This window comes from Podarcis melisellensis, assembly GCF_964234715.1.
Source record: "Podarcis melisellensis genome assembly, chromosome: 8".
NCBI lineage: Eukaryota > Metazoa > Chordata > Lepidosauria > Squamata > Lacertidae > Podarcis > Podarcis melisellensis.
In genome coordinates this window covers 87833719-87850308 of record NC_138540.1, presented here as the reverse complement: position 1 = coordinate 87850308, position 16590 = coordinate 87833719, and the positions used below count along the sequence as shown (strand labels likewise).

At 50.8% G+C, this 16590-nt stretch overlaps 1 protein-coding gene and 1 long non-coding RNA gene across 5 annotated transcripts in view; one reads left to right on the top strand and one right to left on the bottom strand.

The window, feature by feature from the left end:
- LOC309376255 overlaps window positions 1-8216 on the bottom strand; it is an 83751-nt gene extending 75535 nt beyond the window's left edge. The window contains exons 1-2 of one of the 4 annotated variants that reach the window (XR_014171119.1): window positions 8137-8216; window positions 5284-5451 (exon numbers count right to left, since the gene is read on the bottom strand). This is a non-coding gene — a long non-coding RNA (uncharacterized lncRNA). Of the gene's footprint in view, window positions 1-5283; window positions 5628-6777; window positions 7043-7917; window positions 8115-8136 lie in introns of those variants that run through there. The other 3 variants (XR_014171120.1, XR_014171121.1, XR_014171122.1) reach the window with 3 other exon arrangements.
- Window positions 8217-10050: 1834 nt separating this feature from the next.
- On the top strand, window positions 10051-15714 carry OPA3 (outer mitochondrial membrane lipid metabolism regulator OPA3). Its single transcript, XM_081922498.1, has 2 exons — window positions 10051-10252; window positions 15145-15714. Exons 1-2 carry the CDS (start codon window positions 10111-10113, stop codon window positions 15471-15473), a joined length of 471 nt encoding a protein of 156 aa, XP_081778624.1. The 5' UTR covers window positions 10051-10110; the 3' UTR covers window positions 15474-15714.
- Window positions 15715-16590: the final 876 nt, after the last annotated feature.

The following is a 16590-nucleotide window of genomic DNA, read 5'->3' as shown; positions in this document are numbered from 1 at the left end:
TTTTAAAGGTAAGATAGCCGCTTATTTCCTTCACATCTGAAGGGAGGGCATTCCACAGGGCGGGAGCCACCACCGAAAAGGCCCTCTGCCTGGTTCCCTGTAACTTGGCTTCTCGCAGGGAGGGAACCGCCAGAAGGCCCTTGGAGCTGGACCTCAGTGTCCGGGCAGAATGATGGGGGTGGAGACGCTCCTTCAGGTATACTGGACCGAGGCCTTTAGGGCTTTTAAAGGTCAGCACCAACACTTCAAGTTGTTTTTGGAAACGTACTGGGAGCCAATGCAGATCTCTCAGGACCGGTGTTATATGGTCCCCAGTCTAGCTGCCGCATTCTGGATTAGTTGCAGTTTCTGGGTCCCCTTCAAAGGTAGCCCCACATAGAGTGCATTGCATCGTCAGGGATGATGGGAATTGTAGTCTCAAAACATCTGGAGGGCCGAAGGTTGGGGATGCCTGAGCTAGACCATTGTTTCCCAAACTTGGTTCTCCGGCTGTTTTCGGACTACAGTCCCCATCATCCCTGACCACTGGTCCTTCTAGCTAGGGATGATGGGAGTTGTAGTCCAAAAAAAAGCGGGAGACCCAAGGTTGGGAAAGGGGACCCGTGGGGTCCCTTCCAACGCTATGGTCCTGCGATTCTATTAACGATGCCTAGCACCTGCGCAGTGCATTGCTGGAGAATTCAGAGCACCTTCCTTCTTGGTGGCCCTAGCACAACCACCCTGTAAGAAAAGTGAGCACTGAAGGCGCAGGTGAGTGACGGCGGGTGTGCTGTGGCTGAGAAGCAGCAGCTTGCCTAAGGTAAGATTTGAAAGGAGGTTTTAGGACAGAGGGGAGAGCTGATCCTGTGTTCAAATCATGCTTGAGCGTTTCCCATTGGGGCATCTTGCTGGCCCCTGTGAGAGCGCATTTCAGCACATTCCTTCCCTATCCCTTCTGGCTCAGTGTTCCATATTATAAGACGGCTTAAGGACCGGAAGATACCCCGGCCGTTCTTTAGAGAGCATGCAAGTATATTTGCAGGGCTTGCAAAGAACTCCAAAATGTCCACGGGTATTTTGGGGGCTTGCAAAAAACCTCAAGAGTTCTTGGAACGTGCGAGCCGTAACTGGTTGCTGGGCTGCCTCAATGACCCTGGAAGACACCATGAAATCCGGTCCCGTTTGTTCTTTACAAAGGCACTTAAGGGTGGGCAGAGACAAAGATGGAAATGGAGGGGAGTAGTTAAACCAAACAGTAGGAGAAACAGCCCACGGGATCCCTTTGCGGCACCAGAGATCCAAGCAAAACACACATGTCACTTCGTTCTTCCCCCTCCCGGTTTCCCATCTCCAAATTACAAGAAGAGGCCAAAGGCCTGGCGTTTACGGAGCCTAATGAGCAGAGAAAGCTCCTTGGGGACCATGAGAAATCTGCCATGCAGTCAGCCAAAGCCCACCCGCTCTGTGTTTCAGCACAGGCCGGGATTTAGAAGTGCTCTGAGCATCTCGGAGCTATCTGAGCAACGGATTGATTCTGAAATAAACGAGAGGGGCTGAGAGGGGCTTGGCTCGACTGCTATGGCCCCTCAGGTGCCTGGGAGCAGGCTGTGGCTCCCACATGGGGAGAAGAGACCCCCAACATGTCCTCAGGCACTCTTGTTATGCCCCAAAGGGAGGCGGATGGCTGATAGCCAAGGTTGCATGAGAAAGCTGATACTCTTTCTGGGTTCCTATTGTACTTTGAAAGCAGGCCCTTTTAAGGAAGAGTGAAAAGGTGGCCTATATTCTCAGGGGTGAGATGCGGCTGTCAAACAGCGTCGGAGATTATAAATATGGAATAGGGGGAGAGCAACTCCTCTGGGGAGCCACAGTTATGGCATTAAGAAGATTTAATTCTTTTTGTACTGGTAGCCGCAAGTCTGTTGTTGTTTAGTCGTTTAGTGGTGTCCGCCTCTTCGTGACCCCCTGGACCAGAGCACGCCAGGCACTCCTGTCTTCCACTGCCTCCCGCAGTTTGGTCAAACTCATGCTGGTAGCTTCGAAAACACTGTCCCACCATCTCGTCCTCTGTTGTCCCCTTCTCCTTGTGCCCTCCATCTTTCCCAACATCAGGGTCTTTTCCAGGGAGTCTTCTCTTCTCATGAGGTGGCCAAAGTACTGGAGCCTCAGCTTCAGGATCTGTCCTTCCAGTGAGCACTCAAGGCTGATTTCCTTCAGAATGGAGAGGTTTGATTTTCTTACAGTCCATGGGACTCTCAAGAGTCTCCTCTAGCACCAGAATTCAAAAGCATCCATTCTTCGGCGATCAGCCTTCTTTATGGTCCAGCTCTCACTTCCATACATCACTACTGGGGAAACCATAGCCGCAGGTCTAGTTATAGCGTATCACTGGAAATCCCAGGCGGAGATACCTCTTGAGATGTGGTTGAATAATATTTGGGATATAGCTGGTTCAGAATGACTAAGTGGACTTGGAAAAAATGCAAAAGGGGTTGTGATGGAAAATACCTTTGACAAAACCTTCTTTCCGTACATAAAGGAAAAGTAAAGCTCTCCCACTAGTCTCACAATCCCCAGGATGCCATAAACTTAATGCTATGTTCTTTTCTCTGTTGAGGCTGTGTTGTACAGTGGTACCTTGGTTTACAAATTTAATCCGTTCCGGAAGTCCGTTCTTAAACCAAAGCGTTCTTAAACCAAGGTGGGCTTTCCCATAGCAGCAGGGGACTCAATTTACAAATGAAACACACTCGAGAGGAAGCAGAACATGTTCTGCTTCCAAGGCAAAGTTCACAAACCAAAACACCTACTTCCAGGTTTGCAGCATTCTTGAATCCAAGTTATTCATAAATTAAGCTGTTCTTAAACCAAGGTAAAGGTAAAGGGACCCCTGACTGTTAGATCCAATCGCAGATGACTCTGGGGTTGTGGCGCTCATCTCGCTTTATTGGCCGAGGGAGCCGGCGTACAGCTTCCGGGTCATGTGGCCAGCATGACTAAGCCACTTCTGGCGAAACCAGAGCAGCGCACGGAAATGCCGTTTACCTTCCCGCCAGAGCGGTACCTATTTATCTACTTGCACTTTGATGTGCTTTCGAACTGCTAGGTTGGCAGGAGCAGGGACCGAGCAACGGGAGCTCACCCCGTCGCGGGGTTTCGAACCGCCGACCTTCTGATCGGCAAGCCCAAGAGGCTCAGTGGTTTAGACCACAGCACCACCCGCATCCCAAAACCAAGGTACCACTGTATAATAATTTAAGTTCTAGAGTTATGGGAGCAGGAGAGAAACTTTTATCTATGCATGCAGCCGTGATTTAATTTTATAAGCTTATGCCCTGTCGCCTCTTCCTTGTCGTTCCTCTAAAGAGTTTCTCCTCAATGAAAATTGTGCGTAAGAAGCGCCTTCCCGCACCCCTCTGCCAAGGGAAATTCCCTGCACATAAGAATAATTTTTACTTTGCTCATAGCAGCTCAGGAATCCCCGCCTGCCAACCAGGCTTAACCCCAGAAGTAGCCGCATTTCCACACAGGGCCTGCGATTCTGCAATAAACAGTTACTTTCGTCGCCACCCTCTCCTCCTGGCTACCTCTTGGCTTGGGATAAAATCAAACATGGTTTGCTGCGCTGAATGCTTTCAGAAATTCCCACACCTCCTGGGATTAACCTCTACCTCCAGCGATGGGTCTTGGAGCCTAAGACTGCCCCACTGATGACTCACTCCATGTTCCAGGAATGAAAAGAGAGGGTCATCTGTGACGTCCCAAGATGGGAGCAGCCTAATCTCAGGGTTTAACAGGCGAGGGCTGCTGAGTCAGTGGCCTTTCTGGGAATAAACAGGAAGAGGCCAAAGGTGAAAGCAAGTGGAAATACCCACGGACCTCCCGACAATTCCAGCAGGCTGAGACCAAGCAGTAGGACAGGCAGCCTCGGTAGGCTCCCCTTCGTGGGAGGTTTTTCAACAGAGGCTGGGTGGCCATCTGCCAGGGATTCTTTAGCGCTGATTGCTGCATTGCAGGGGGTTGGTCTAGATGACCCTCGGGGTCCCTTCCTGCTCTACAGTTCTGTGATTCTATAACTGATCAAAGTATGCCCACGTGGGCAAGGAGTGAAAGATGGGGCTGGCCCATTGCCACAAGCCAGCCCGTGTGGTGGTGTGGTTAGAGTGCTGGCCTAGGACCTGGGAGAAATAATAATAATAATAATAATAATAATAATAATAATAATAATAATAATAATAATAATTTATTTGTACCCCGCCCATCTGGCTGGGTCTCTCCAGCCACTCTGGGCGGCTTCCAACTAAGATTAAAAATACATTAAAATGTCACACATTAAAAACTTCCCTGAACAGAGCTGCCTTCAGATGTCTTCTAAATGTCAGGTAGTTGTTTATCTCTTTGACATCTGGTGGGAGGGTGTTCCACAGGGCGGGTGCCACCACCAAGAAGGCCCTCTGCCTGGTTCCCTGTAACTTGGCTTCTCGCAATGAGGGAACCGCCAGAAGGCCCTCGGAGATGGACCTCAGTGCCTGGGCAGAACGATGGGGGTGGAGACGCTCCTTCAGGTATATTGGGCCAAGGCCATTTAGGGCTTTCAAGGTCAGCACCAACACTTTGAATGGTGCTCGAAAACGTACTGGGAGCCAATGTAGGTCTTTCAGGACCGGTGTTATGTGGTCTCGGTGGCCGCTCCCAGTCACCAGTCTAGCTGCCGCATTCTGGAGCCCCACGTAGAGCCAAGCGGGAGAAACCGGGGTTCATATCCCCACTCAGCCACGAAGCTCACTGGTCGTATGTCACTGTGTCTCAGCCTAACCTCCCTCGCAGGGTAATGGCAGGGGGAGAACCACACACACCCACTTAATCTCCTGGGGAAAGGCAGAATGTAAATGTAATGATGACGATGATTATCAACTTCTTCTTCTTCTGAGAGATTTGCAGCCCCAGCGAGAACAGTTCCTCAAGTCTTTTTGGGACTTTTTGAGAATGGGATGCTTTCACTGCTCCTGTTTATTTAGTTTCCTCTCGCTCAGCCTAAATCTCTTGATCCCTTTCCCACTCAAGCTGCTGGGACGCATGCCGGATCTCTGGGGCCATGAAAGGACACGGTTCCCATGTGTGCAGGCAGGGAAAGGAAACAACAGACCCTTTGGTTTCCCATTGGGGCTCGGGTTCCAAACTCTCCTTTCCATTCCTTCCCCGCTATTGCTTAATCAATACAGTGCGCCAAGACTACCCCTAGGCACAACCTGAAGGAAATTCGGTTGTGCCCAGAGACTCTGGCTGGGCTGTTATGGTACTGACCTCTTGGGGGCAGCTCCCTGGTCCTGCCCTTGGTTCCATGCCTTAGTTTCTCTCTCCGAAAACCCCGTTCTGCTCTAACGAGAAGGGTGAGCCAAGAAGGCAGCATCTGAGGCAGGCCAAACAGCAGGAAAGTCCTTTAATTCTTGTGTTCACACGGTCCGGGTGACCCTGCTGGAAGGAACGAACTTGGGGTCAGTCTCCTGGACAGGCAAAACACAGCAAACCCCCTCAGAGCAACTGAGGAGCCAAAGAGGATCTAACTCATTCAGGGGAGGATTATGAAAGTTTCATTCCTCTTCGTAAATCTCTTAGCATGCTTAGAGTCACAATGACCTAAGAAGAGCCTGGCTCGCTGAATCAGGCCAATGGCCCATCTTAATAATAGTAGTAATAATAATAATAATGATAATAATAATTATACCCCGCCCTCCCCGGCCAGAGCTGGGCTCAGGGCGACTAACACCAATAAAATTTCAGTAAAAACATAATAAGGAAAAAAAAAAGAAAAAATTATCCTGTTCTCACAGTAGCCAGGCAGATGCCTCAATGGAAAACCTACAAGTGGGACGCTCAAGTCCCCTAATTTATATGTATTAAACTGTCTCGTCTCCCTTCATTAGCACTTCACTGATTTTGTAAACACATTAGTTAGGTAAAGGGACCCCTGACCGTTAGGTCCAGTCGCAGACGACTCTGGGGTTGCGGCGCTCATCTCACTTTACTGGCCGAGGGAGCCGGCGTACAGCTTCCAGGTCATGTGGCCAGCATGACTAAGCCGCTTCTGGCGAACCAGAGCAGCGCACGGAAACGCCGTTTACCTTCCCTCCGGAGCGGTACCTATTTATCTACTTGCGCTTTGACGTGCTTTCGAACTGCTAGGTTGGCAGGAGCAGGGACCGAGCAACTGGAGCTCACCCCGTCACGGGGATTCAAACCGCTGACCTTCTGATTGGCAAGCCCTAGGCTCTGTGGTTTAGACCACAGCGCCACCCGCATCTTTCCTCAGCCCAAAACTCAGAGATACAGGGTTAAGGTTATCACATATATCACAGGCACACTGCATTGACAGAAGTCACACGCACACAAAAAGGGTCTATTTACAGTATGAAATTAATGAAATTAACTACAAAAATGTACTAAACTTAAAAATTGTGCAAGCAAAGGCCGAAGTAAAAAACTTAGCATAATCAGATGACCTGGGATGGCTCAGTTGGTGGAGCACGAGACTATGAATCTCAGGGTTGCGTTTTGAGCACCGCATTGGGCAAAATAAACCTGCATGACCCTAAACGAGATGACCTTCATGGCCCCTTCAAACTCAACAAATTCCTTGAGTCTATGAAAATATGACAAAGACCTATTCAGACATTCCTTAAACTTTCCCTCAGCTACCAAGGGATCAAATGTACCATCACAGGGATCTAACGCCAGACTATTTAGAAACACAGTTGCAGGGACTTTTGATTCGGAACATAGGTATCACTAGATACATACCAAGCCCGGCCAAAGTCTTTGCTTTCTGCCGGACCTGCAACGCTACGGGACCCAAGAAGTGCACCTGAGGTTATCAGGAGGCTTCTGTTGCAAACGGTTCTTGGACTTGGGACCTCGCATTTAACTGAGTCAACCAGCTCCCAGAAACCCTCAGCTGGGTCAGTCTGGCTGCAGCCCTCCCGAAATAAGGTCGAGAGTCCTCAAAGAGGTGAGAAATGGAGGCGTCTGGTCAGGAAGGCCGATGGCTGCTCAGCACAGAGGCAGATTCTTCTCCTTGCCTTCTCAGGTTCCATCGTTTTGCAGCATTAGACTCGGCAATTCTATGCAACACTGAATGAAATTGGGGAGTGGGGCCAGGGTGACTTTTTTTTAACGATACGATAATCGTTATTGTCATTGTCCCATACAGAACAACAAAATTGGAAAAAAACACACCAGACATTCAAAAGCTGCTATCCCAGCCTGGTTAACCCCCTAAAAACTCCCCCATAATTACCATAAATACAATGTACTCTCCCACTGCATTTAAAACCAAAATCACATTTGGATAAAAACTGTTTCTCAGGCAGCTAGTCCTAGTCTTTATAACCCTGTACCTTCTTCCAGGAAGGTCCGAATAGTTAAAGCTATGGTTTTCCCAATAGTGATGTATGGAAGTGAGAGCTGGACCATAAAGAAGGCTGATCGCCAAAAAATGGATGCTTTTGAATTCTGGTGCTGGAGGAGACTCTTGAGAGTCCCATGGACTGCAAGAAGATCAAACCTCTCCATTCTGAAGGAAATCAGCCCTGAGTGCTCACTGGAAGGACAGATCCTGAAGCTGAGGCTCCAAGACTTTGGCCACCTCATGAGAAGAGAAGACTCCCTGGAAAAGACCCTGATGTTGGAAAAGATGGAGGGCACAAGGAGAAGGGGACGACAGAGGACGAGATAGTGGGACAGTGTTTTCGAAGCTACCAGCATGAGCTTGACCCAACTGTGGGAGGCAGTGGAAGACTGGAGTGCCTGGCGTGCTCTGGTCCAGGGGGTCACGAAGAGTCGGACACGACTAAACAAGAACAACAACCTTCTTCCAGAAGGCAGAAGCTGAAAGAGATCATTTCCGGGGTGCGCACTATCCCTGCAGCTTTCTTATGGCACCTGGAAGTGTAGGTTTGATCCAAGGTGGGAAGAATGCACCCAATTCTTCTGTCTGCAGTCTTTACAACCCTGGACTTGCGGGTGCTGCAGGCCTTTGAGGTGAACAGGGGAAGTTCTTCACTAGAAAGCAACTCCATGCCAGCTTCACCTGTTGAATTGCTGACATAATAATAATAATAATAATAATAATAATAATAATAATAATAATAATATTTATACCCTGCCCATCTGGCTGGTTTCCCCACATAGGTAGGAGGAGGAGGAGGAGCGTCAGGGAGGGGGTTTCCCAGAACAGGAAGCAGTGAACTGGCTCAGGAGCTCATCAAACAACACCATCTCCTCAAGCTCATTTGCCTCCTCTCTGTCAAGGAGCTACTAATGATACCAGCATGGCTAGTGGTCCACAGTGGTGGGAGCTATAGTTCAGGAAGGTCTGGAGGGCATCCTGTTGACTGCACCCTATCATGGATGTGATGTAACTCTGGGGGTAAGGAATCCATTTACGGCAACCACCATTCTTTTCCATCCTTAGAACAGGGATAGGGAACCCGTGGTCTCCCAGATATTGCTGGACTCCATCTCCCATTATCCCTGACCATTGGTCATGCTGGCTAGAGCTGAAGTTCCCCCATCGTTCTGCCCGGACACTGAGGTCCAGCGCCGAGGGCCTTCTGGCGGTTCTCTCCCTGCGAGAAGCCAAGTTACAGGGAACCAGGCAGAGGGCCTTCTCGATAGTGGCGCCCGCCCTGTGGAACACCCTCCCATCAGATGTCAAAGCGATAAACATCTACCTGACATTCAGAAGACATCTGAAGGAAGTTTTTAATATGTGACATTTTAGTGTATCTTTCATCTTTGTTGGAAGCCGCCCAGAGTGGCTGGGGAGACCCAGCCAGATGGGCGGGGTACAAATAATAAATTATTATTATTATTATTATTATTATTAGTCCCACAACATTTGCAGAGCCATAGCTGCTATGACCCACTCCTCCATTGCCTTAGAATGACAGAGTTGGTGGCAGGGGCGAGAAAGGGGAGGAGCCTCCTGGCACGTGGCCTCCGCGCGGCAGTGGGAGCGTTTCCCCGCCAAAAACCCGGGAAGGAGCGGGAGGGGGCGGAGCGAGCCGTGATTGGCTGAGGCGGATGACGGCCAGCATTGGAGGGCAGCAGTGCGCCACAGATATAGGAAAAAGGGAAGAGTGACACATGAGCACTGACAGGAGAGAGAAACTGAAAAGCTCGACCGGCTCCGATTGTCTAAAAGGGCAGCCGCGATTCTGTTCCTGAAAGCAGGCCGATTTGCAGACGAAGAACAGAAAGTTGGAAAAGAGCAGGAGAGCCTCTTTCCCTTTCTGTGGTGCAGCTTGTTTCTCCAGGGCCGCCCAACCCCTTCGATAAAGGAGATTCCGGGTTTCTTCTTTGGCTTTCGAAGGCGCCCGCAGTGGCTCCTGCACCGGGGTGGGGGAGAGGGCGACACACAGAGCAGCTTCTAGCATGAACCCGGAAGTTCCCTCTACGGACAGTTAAAGGGTGATTCTATATTTTTAGCTCTGTGGCCTCAGCCTCTGGGCTGCATGAAGTGCCTATATTACATGCGCAGCCGCAGTCGGCGTAGTTCCAACGCCCCTCTCTATCCCCTGCCATCTCTATGGCAATGGGAGCGGCTTCTTTCCTTCCGGTCTGTGCCGGAAGTGTACGTCAGGGCTGCGTTTCGGAGCGCTGCTTTAAAAGGCTGGAAAACAATTATTTTGCTTTTTATAAACCAGAAATATATTCAATATATATATTTAAAAAATTCAAACAAACTACAGTAAAAACAGAAAGTAGACATGTAATTAGCATATTGAAAATAATATATTCCACTTCGCCTCATTAACATATTTATAAGCAGAAAAAAGCAAATATATTCCAGCTCGCCTTATTAGCATATTCATGAGAGGAAAAAACAATATTATTCAGGGTTTCCTCATTAGCGTGCGCCCACTTATTACCTCACCCGGTGTGTCATGCGGGGGGAGAATACATTAGCATATTAATAAGGCCTATTTGCATACGGGGTACGCAGGCGTGCGTCTGCGAGCTGACGTCGCGGACGCACGCCGGGGAGGTTCGGCGTGACGTGCGCGCTGACGTCACCGCGGCCCGGCGTCTGCGTGCGCCGCGCTCGGCGCGGGGGCCGCTGGGAGCGCGAGGATGGTGGCCGGCGCCTTCCCGATTGCCAAGCTGCTCTACCTGGGCGTCCGGCAGCTCTCCAAGCCCCTGGCGGCGCGCATCAAGGACGGGGCCCGCGCCAGCCCCTTCTTCCGCCAGTACATCTGCGGGCCCCCCGCGCAACGTGAGTCAGGCGGCGGCAGCGCCCCCCGCGATAGGAGGAGTCTCCCGTCAGGGTTGAAAGGGAAGCCAATGGGAGAGAGGGTGGGCGGGCACGCGAGGGGAGTAGGCCAATAGGGAGGCGAGGGGGGCGGGCCTCCGAGGAGCCGCGGGCCAATCGGAGGGGCGGAGAGGCTACGGCGGTGACATTGAGAGGTCCCCTTCCCGGGCGGCACGTGGGGAAGCGGAGGAGGAGGCGGAGCCCCTTGACCCAGTGGACGGGAATGCAATTAATTAATTAATTAATTAATTAAATCATTAATTAATTTTATTCAATAAAATTTGTACAGCGCTTGGTTGTTGGGGAAAAAAACACCAAAGCGGTTTACAAAGAGAACAAAGCAGTGAAAAGTTAAAAACCAAGTTAGAAATCCAAACTTAGATTCATCGATAGACTGGAAACAGACACTCGAACTCACAGCAACTTCCTAAGCCTCCGGCTTGGCTGAGCAAAGGTGATCTTCAGCCGCCTGGTGTCCACAGGCCAGAGCTGTCAACTTACATTTTTGGAAATAAGTGACCGGCAGCCTGGAAAATAAGGGATCAGCAGCCAAAATAAGGGATTTTGCTGTTGTAAAGAGTTACATACAGTGGTGCCTCGCAAGACGAAATTAATTCGTTCCGCAAGTCTCTTCGTCTTGCGAGTTTTTCGTCTTGCGATGCACGGTTTTCCATAGGAATGCATTGAAAATCAATTAATGCGTTCCTATGGAAACCGCCTTCCCCCGACCTCTTCTGGCAGGCGGCATTTTAAAATCACCCGGGACAGTGGAGGACTTCTCCGCTGTCCGGGGCGATTTAAAAGCCCCTGGGAAGGCAGGCAGGGGGGACAAAGACTTTTGCCCCCCGCCTGCCTTCAGAAGAGGTCCAGGACAGGCTTCGCGGACCTCTCCGCAAGCAGCGGGAGCAGCGCTCCTTGCGGAGAGTTGCCAGCGCACCCAGGCTTCGCAGCCCCGCCGCCCGGCTTCGGGACATCGTTCCGAAGCCGGGCGGCGGGGGGAGGCTTTCTCGCCCCGCCGCCCGGCATCGGGGCATCCTTCCGAAGCCCGGCGGCGGGAGGAGGTGTCCCCGCCCCGCCGCCCGGGCTTCGGAGGAGGTCCGAGGACAGCGGGGAAGACGCGCTGCGCTTCCCCACTGTCCCGGAGATTTCCCTATGGGCTGTCGTCTTGCGAAGCAAGCCCATAGAGAAATTCGTCTTGCGACGCGCCTCCAAAACGGAAAACCCTTTCGTCTAGCAGGTTTTCCGTCTTGCGAGGCATTCGTCTTGCGAGGTACCACTGTACATTGGTAGGATTGACAGATGCTGTCAATCCGGCATGAGGCGGTGGCAGCGGCACTGTGGCAGCTGAAGAGCCACCCTTCTGCGTCCATCCCCTCCTCTTCCTCCTCCCTCAGGCCGCCTCCTCAGCTGCCACCACTGCTGCCGCCTCCGGGATCATGGGCGGCGTGGGCGAGAGTCTCTCTCCCTCCTCCCCCTCTCTCTCGGGCGGGGAAGGCCTGATGGAACTCCTTGCGCCAGGATGACGGGGCCAGTGTGCGGTCTCTCTCACAGCGGGGGACCCCAAGCCGCTGCTTCCCTCCTGAGCCGGGCGAGCATGAAACCCGGAAAATTTAAGGGACATCATCAATAAGGGATAAGGGAGTTTCCCGTCAAATAAGGGACGGTTGACAGCTATGCCACAGGCAGGGTGTTCGCAGGTGTGAGTGTCTGGAGGCGGTTGGAGGATGGATGGCGGCTAACAGATTGAGGTTGAATCCTGACAAGACAGAAGTACTGTTCTTGGGGGACAGGGGGCGGGCAGGTGTGGGGGACTCCCTGGTCCTGAATGGGGCAACTGTGCCCCTGAAGGACCAGATGCGCAGCCTGGGAGTCATTTTGGACTCACACCTGTCCATGGAGGCGCAGGTCCACTCTGTGTCCAGGGCGACTGTCTACCAGCACCATCTGGTACGCAGGATGAGACCCTGCCTGTTCACAGACTGCCTCGCCAGAGTGGTGCATGCTCTAGTTATCTCCCGCTTGGACTACTGCAATGCGCTCTACATGGGGCTACCTTTGAAGGTGACCCGGAAACTGCAACTAATCCAGAATGCGGCAGCTAGACTGGTGACTGGGAGTGGCCACCAAGACCATGTAACACCGGTCCTGAAAGACCTACATTGGCTCCCAGTACGTTTCTGAGCACAGTTGTTGGTGCTGACCTTTAAAGCCCTAATACGGGACGCAGGTGGCGCTGTGGGTAAGACCTCAGTGCCTAGGACTTGCTGATCGTATGGTCGGCGGTTCGAATCCCCGCGGCGGGGTGAGCTCCCGTCTTTCGGTCCCAGCTTCTGTCCACCTAGCAGTTCGAAAGCACCCCAAGTGCAAGTAAATAAATAGGTACCGCTTTATAGCGGGAAGGTAAACGGCGTTTCCGTGTGCGGCTCTGGCTCGCCAGAGCAGCTTCGTCACGCTGGCCACGTGACCCGGAAGTGTCTCCGGACAGCGCTGGCCCCCGGCCTCTTAAGTGAGATGGGCGCACAACCCTAGAGTCGGACATGACTGGCCCATACGGGCAGGGGTACCTTTACCTTTACCTTAAAGCCCTAAATGGCTTCAAAGGCCCAGTATACCTGAAGGACACTGAGGTCCAGCTCTGCTGAAAAAATTTGCTGACCCCTTACTTTTTATGGTTCATGGGCATCTGTTCCATTGAATGATGTTTCGCAGGAGGTGTCCTGCTCACGCTTCCTGCCCCGGAGGACAGAAATAGGATCATAGAATCGTAGGGACCCTAAGTGTCATTTGGTCCAAGCCACAGCAATGCAGGAATCATCAAACTCACATTTAATCACTTTATCCGCAAGAATATCCTCAATAACTGTTCTCTGTAAATAGTAAAAGTCCGTTCTTAACTGGCCTGCTCAGACAATAACCTTGAAACTAGTGTGACTGGTTCAGGAGTCTCTCTCTTAGATGCATAATTTAATATGTACAAGATGGCAGGTTTGGAAGCAACCGCACAAGCATTGTTATAGTCTTGAATCATGCCGCCTTTTCTCTGAAATAAAAAAGTCCCAAACACTGCAGCATTTCCTCATAGGGGAGTCCTGAGAGATCTGCATTGGCTTCCAGTACGTTTCTGAGCACAGTTGTTGGTGCTGACCTTTAAAGCTCTAAACGGCCTCAAAGGCCCAGTATACCTGAAGGAGCGTCTCCACCCCCATCGTTCAGCCCAGACACTGAGGTCCAGCCTTCTGGCAGTTCCCTCCCTGTGAGAAGCCAGGGAACCAGACAGAGGGCCTTCTCGGTGGTGGCGCCCGCCCTGTGGAACGCCCTCCCTTCATATGTCAAGGAAATAAGCAGCTATCTTATCTTTAAAAGACATCTGAAGGCAGCCCTGTTTAGGGAAGTTTTTAATGTTTAATGCTGTATTGTTTTTAACACCTGAGTGGAAGCCACCCAGAGTGGCTGGAGAAACTCAGCCAGATGGGCGGAGTATAAATATTAATTATTATTATTACTATTATTATTATTAGTCTCTTCATCTCCTTAATTGGAAAGGTTCAGAAAATGGCAGCCAAAATAAACTCCACAGTGTCTGCCATGGTGGATATTGGGGTGTTGTTTTTATTTATAACATTTGCATAATGCCCTTCCATCAACAGATCTCAGGGCAATTTGCAACATTAAAATTACAATTAAAAACCCCCACAAAATATAACCTTCAGACCTCTCTTGGAGGAAACACCGCAAAAAAAGGTCTCAAAGGATGACCTCAGGGCCCAGGTAGAAAATATGGACGAAACACACTTTGAAAATGTTGTCTACTCTAGAAGGATAAAAGAAAATTATTATAAATTAATTTGGAGATGGTATTTCATACCAGTCAGATTAAATCACATAAATCAAATATTCGGTGTTATGTTGGAGGGGATGCCAGAAACTGGGACCTACGTTCACATGTGGGGGTGTAAATATGTACATTTTTTTTTTGCAAAGGGTGTTTAAGGAAATAACAGAAATCACTGGGTTAAAGCTGACCAAAGAATTACTATCAATTTACGATGGGGTGGAAGGTTCACAGGCTACGAAGGACTTACTCGCTAATTTATGGACAGCTGCACGAATTGTTATAGCTAGGAAGTGGAAGGAGCAAGGTGAATATAAAATGGAAGGACGGTACAAAGAGGTGTGGGATTTAGCTGTTAATGACAAATTAACATGTGCCATTCAGATAAGATGGGGAATATGCAGGAGAAATTATTTTGAGGAGATTTAGAGGGTGTTTGTAGAATTTATACTGTTAAAACGGAAAGGGGTCAAACCATCACAAGAGGTGTTGAAATTTTGGGAGGTTGGACAGTTACAATGGTCTCGGGCATGGGCTGCACGTTTTTATTCTTATTTATTTATGATTATTACTTTGTCAAAGTAGGACACGGGTGGCGCTGTGGGTTAAACCACAGAGCCTAGGGTTTGCCGATCGGAAGGTCGCGGTTCGAATCCCCGTGACGGGGTGAGCTCCTGTTGCTCGGTCCCTGCTCCTGCCAACCTAGCAGTTCGAAAGCACGTCAAAGTGCAAGTAGATACTTCCTGCTCCGGCGGGAAGGTAAACGGCGTTTCTGTGCGCTGCTCTGGTTCGCCAGAAGCGGCTTAGTCATGCTGGCCACATGACCCGGAAGCTGTACGCCGGCTCCCTCGGCCAATAGAGTGAGATGAGCGCCGCAACCTCAAAGTCGGCCACGACTAGACCTAATGGTCAGGGGTCCCTTTACCTTTTACTTTGTCAAAGTAAAAATTAAAAAATAAGTGATGGCTGGAAGGTGCAGGCCCAGCACCCCGGACATTCCTCACTCTTCCTTTTCCTCTTGCAGTGTACCACTGGGTGGAGATGCGGGCCAAGATGCGCATCATGGGCTTCCGTGGCGCCGCCATCAAGCCGCTGAACGAGGAGGCGGCCGCCGAACTGGGGGCGGAACTGCTGGGCGAAGCTATCGTCTTTGGGGTGGGGGGGCTGTGCATCTTCCTGGAGTACTCCCGCCAAACCACCAACAGCAAGAAGAAGGAGGACGAGCTGAGCAGCACCATCGAGAGCCTGCAGGAGCAGGTGGCCGAGCTGAACTTGACCGTGGAGACACTGGACGCCCGGCTGCGGGAGCTCAACCGGGTCCTCGTCGAGGTCTCGGCCTCCCCCAAGAAATAGCGGGGATGGCGGGCAGAGAGAGAGAGACGCGGCTTCCTAAAACTGCGCCCGACTGCTGGCTGCGCCGCGAGGTTCCCCCTTGCTGGACGGCGAAGGGCGCCGCGGGGATCCCGGCCTACGCAGGATTCGGGGTGCGAAAGCCCCGTTTCCCAACCTACCCTGTGGTGCTGAGTTTCTAAGCCTTTTCCAAGCGTGTAAATACTGAATCCATTAAAAAACAAAAGAAATTGCAGAGAAAAAAGCTCTCAGCCTCGCTGATCGTGCGGAGAAGCTGCAAGGGCAGCTGGTGGGTGTGGGGATTTCTGCATGGCAGGGGGGTTGACTAGATCAGTGTTTTTCAACCACTGTTTTGCAGCACACAGCCGTGGGAAAAATTCGAAAGATTTTTTTTTTTTAAGTCAAATTTTCGCCCACTAGGCGGGCGCCGGACTGTGTCCACCCTATTTTCCATCCGTCCTGGGTGGGGATCAGATCGGATGGGATCGGATGAGAGCGGACAGGCGGTCCGCTCTCATCCGATTCCCCATAGAGAGCAGCAGACCTCTGACATCTCCCTCTCTGCACACAGTGCGGAGACAGAACTGTCATCCACCGGCTCAGCGGGGATCAGCGGATCGATCCCTGCTAAGCAGAGAATGGTCTGCAACGTTTTTGCTTGCCATTAAAGAAAAAAATATTAAACATTTTCTAATGGTGGTGTGCCTCGTGATTTTTTTCATGAAACAAGTCGGCCTTTGCCCAAAAAAGGTTGAAAAACACTGGACTAGATGACTGCTGGGGGACCCCTCCAACGACCGTCGGTCAGGCGTTCTTTAGCCCTGGTTAACTCTGTGTTATAACAGGTGGTGTGTGAATGAATGGATTTTATTATTATGGTCAGAGACCAGTTCCGGGTTACTTACAATATGAGGAAAATCATAAAACACAACAGGGATACAGTGGTACCTCAGGTTACATACGCTTCAGGTTACAGACTCCGCTAAGCCAGAAATATTACCTCGGGCTAAGAACTTTGCTTCAGGAAGAGAATAGAAATTGTGCTCCGGCAGCGTGGCGACAGCGGGAGGCCCCATTAGCTAAAGTGGTGCTTCAGGTTAAGAACAGTTTCAGGTTAAGA

Bases quoted from the DNA above. Each gene is read 5' to 3' on its own strand.
- OPA3 (XM_081922498.1), top strand. From the start codon at position 10,111: ATGGTGGCCGGCGCCTTCCCGATTGCCAAGCTGCTCTACCTGGGCGTC. The intron at 10,253-15,144 runs GTGAGTCAGGCG...TTCCTCTTGCAG, and splicing joins CTGCGGGCCCCCCGCGCAAC to TGTACCACTGGGTGGAGATG.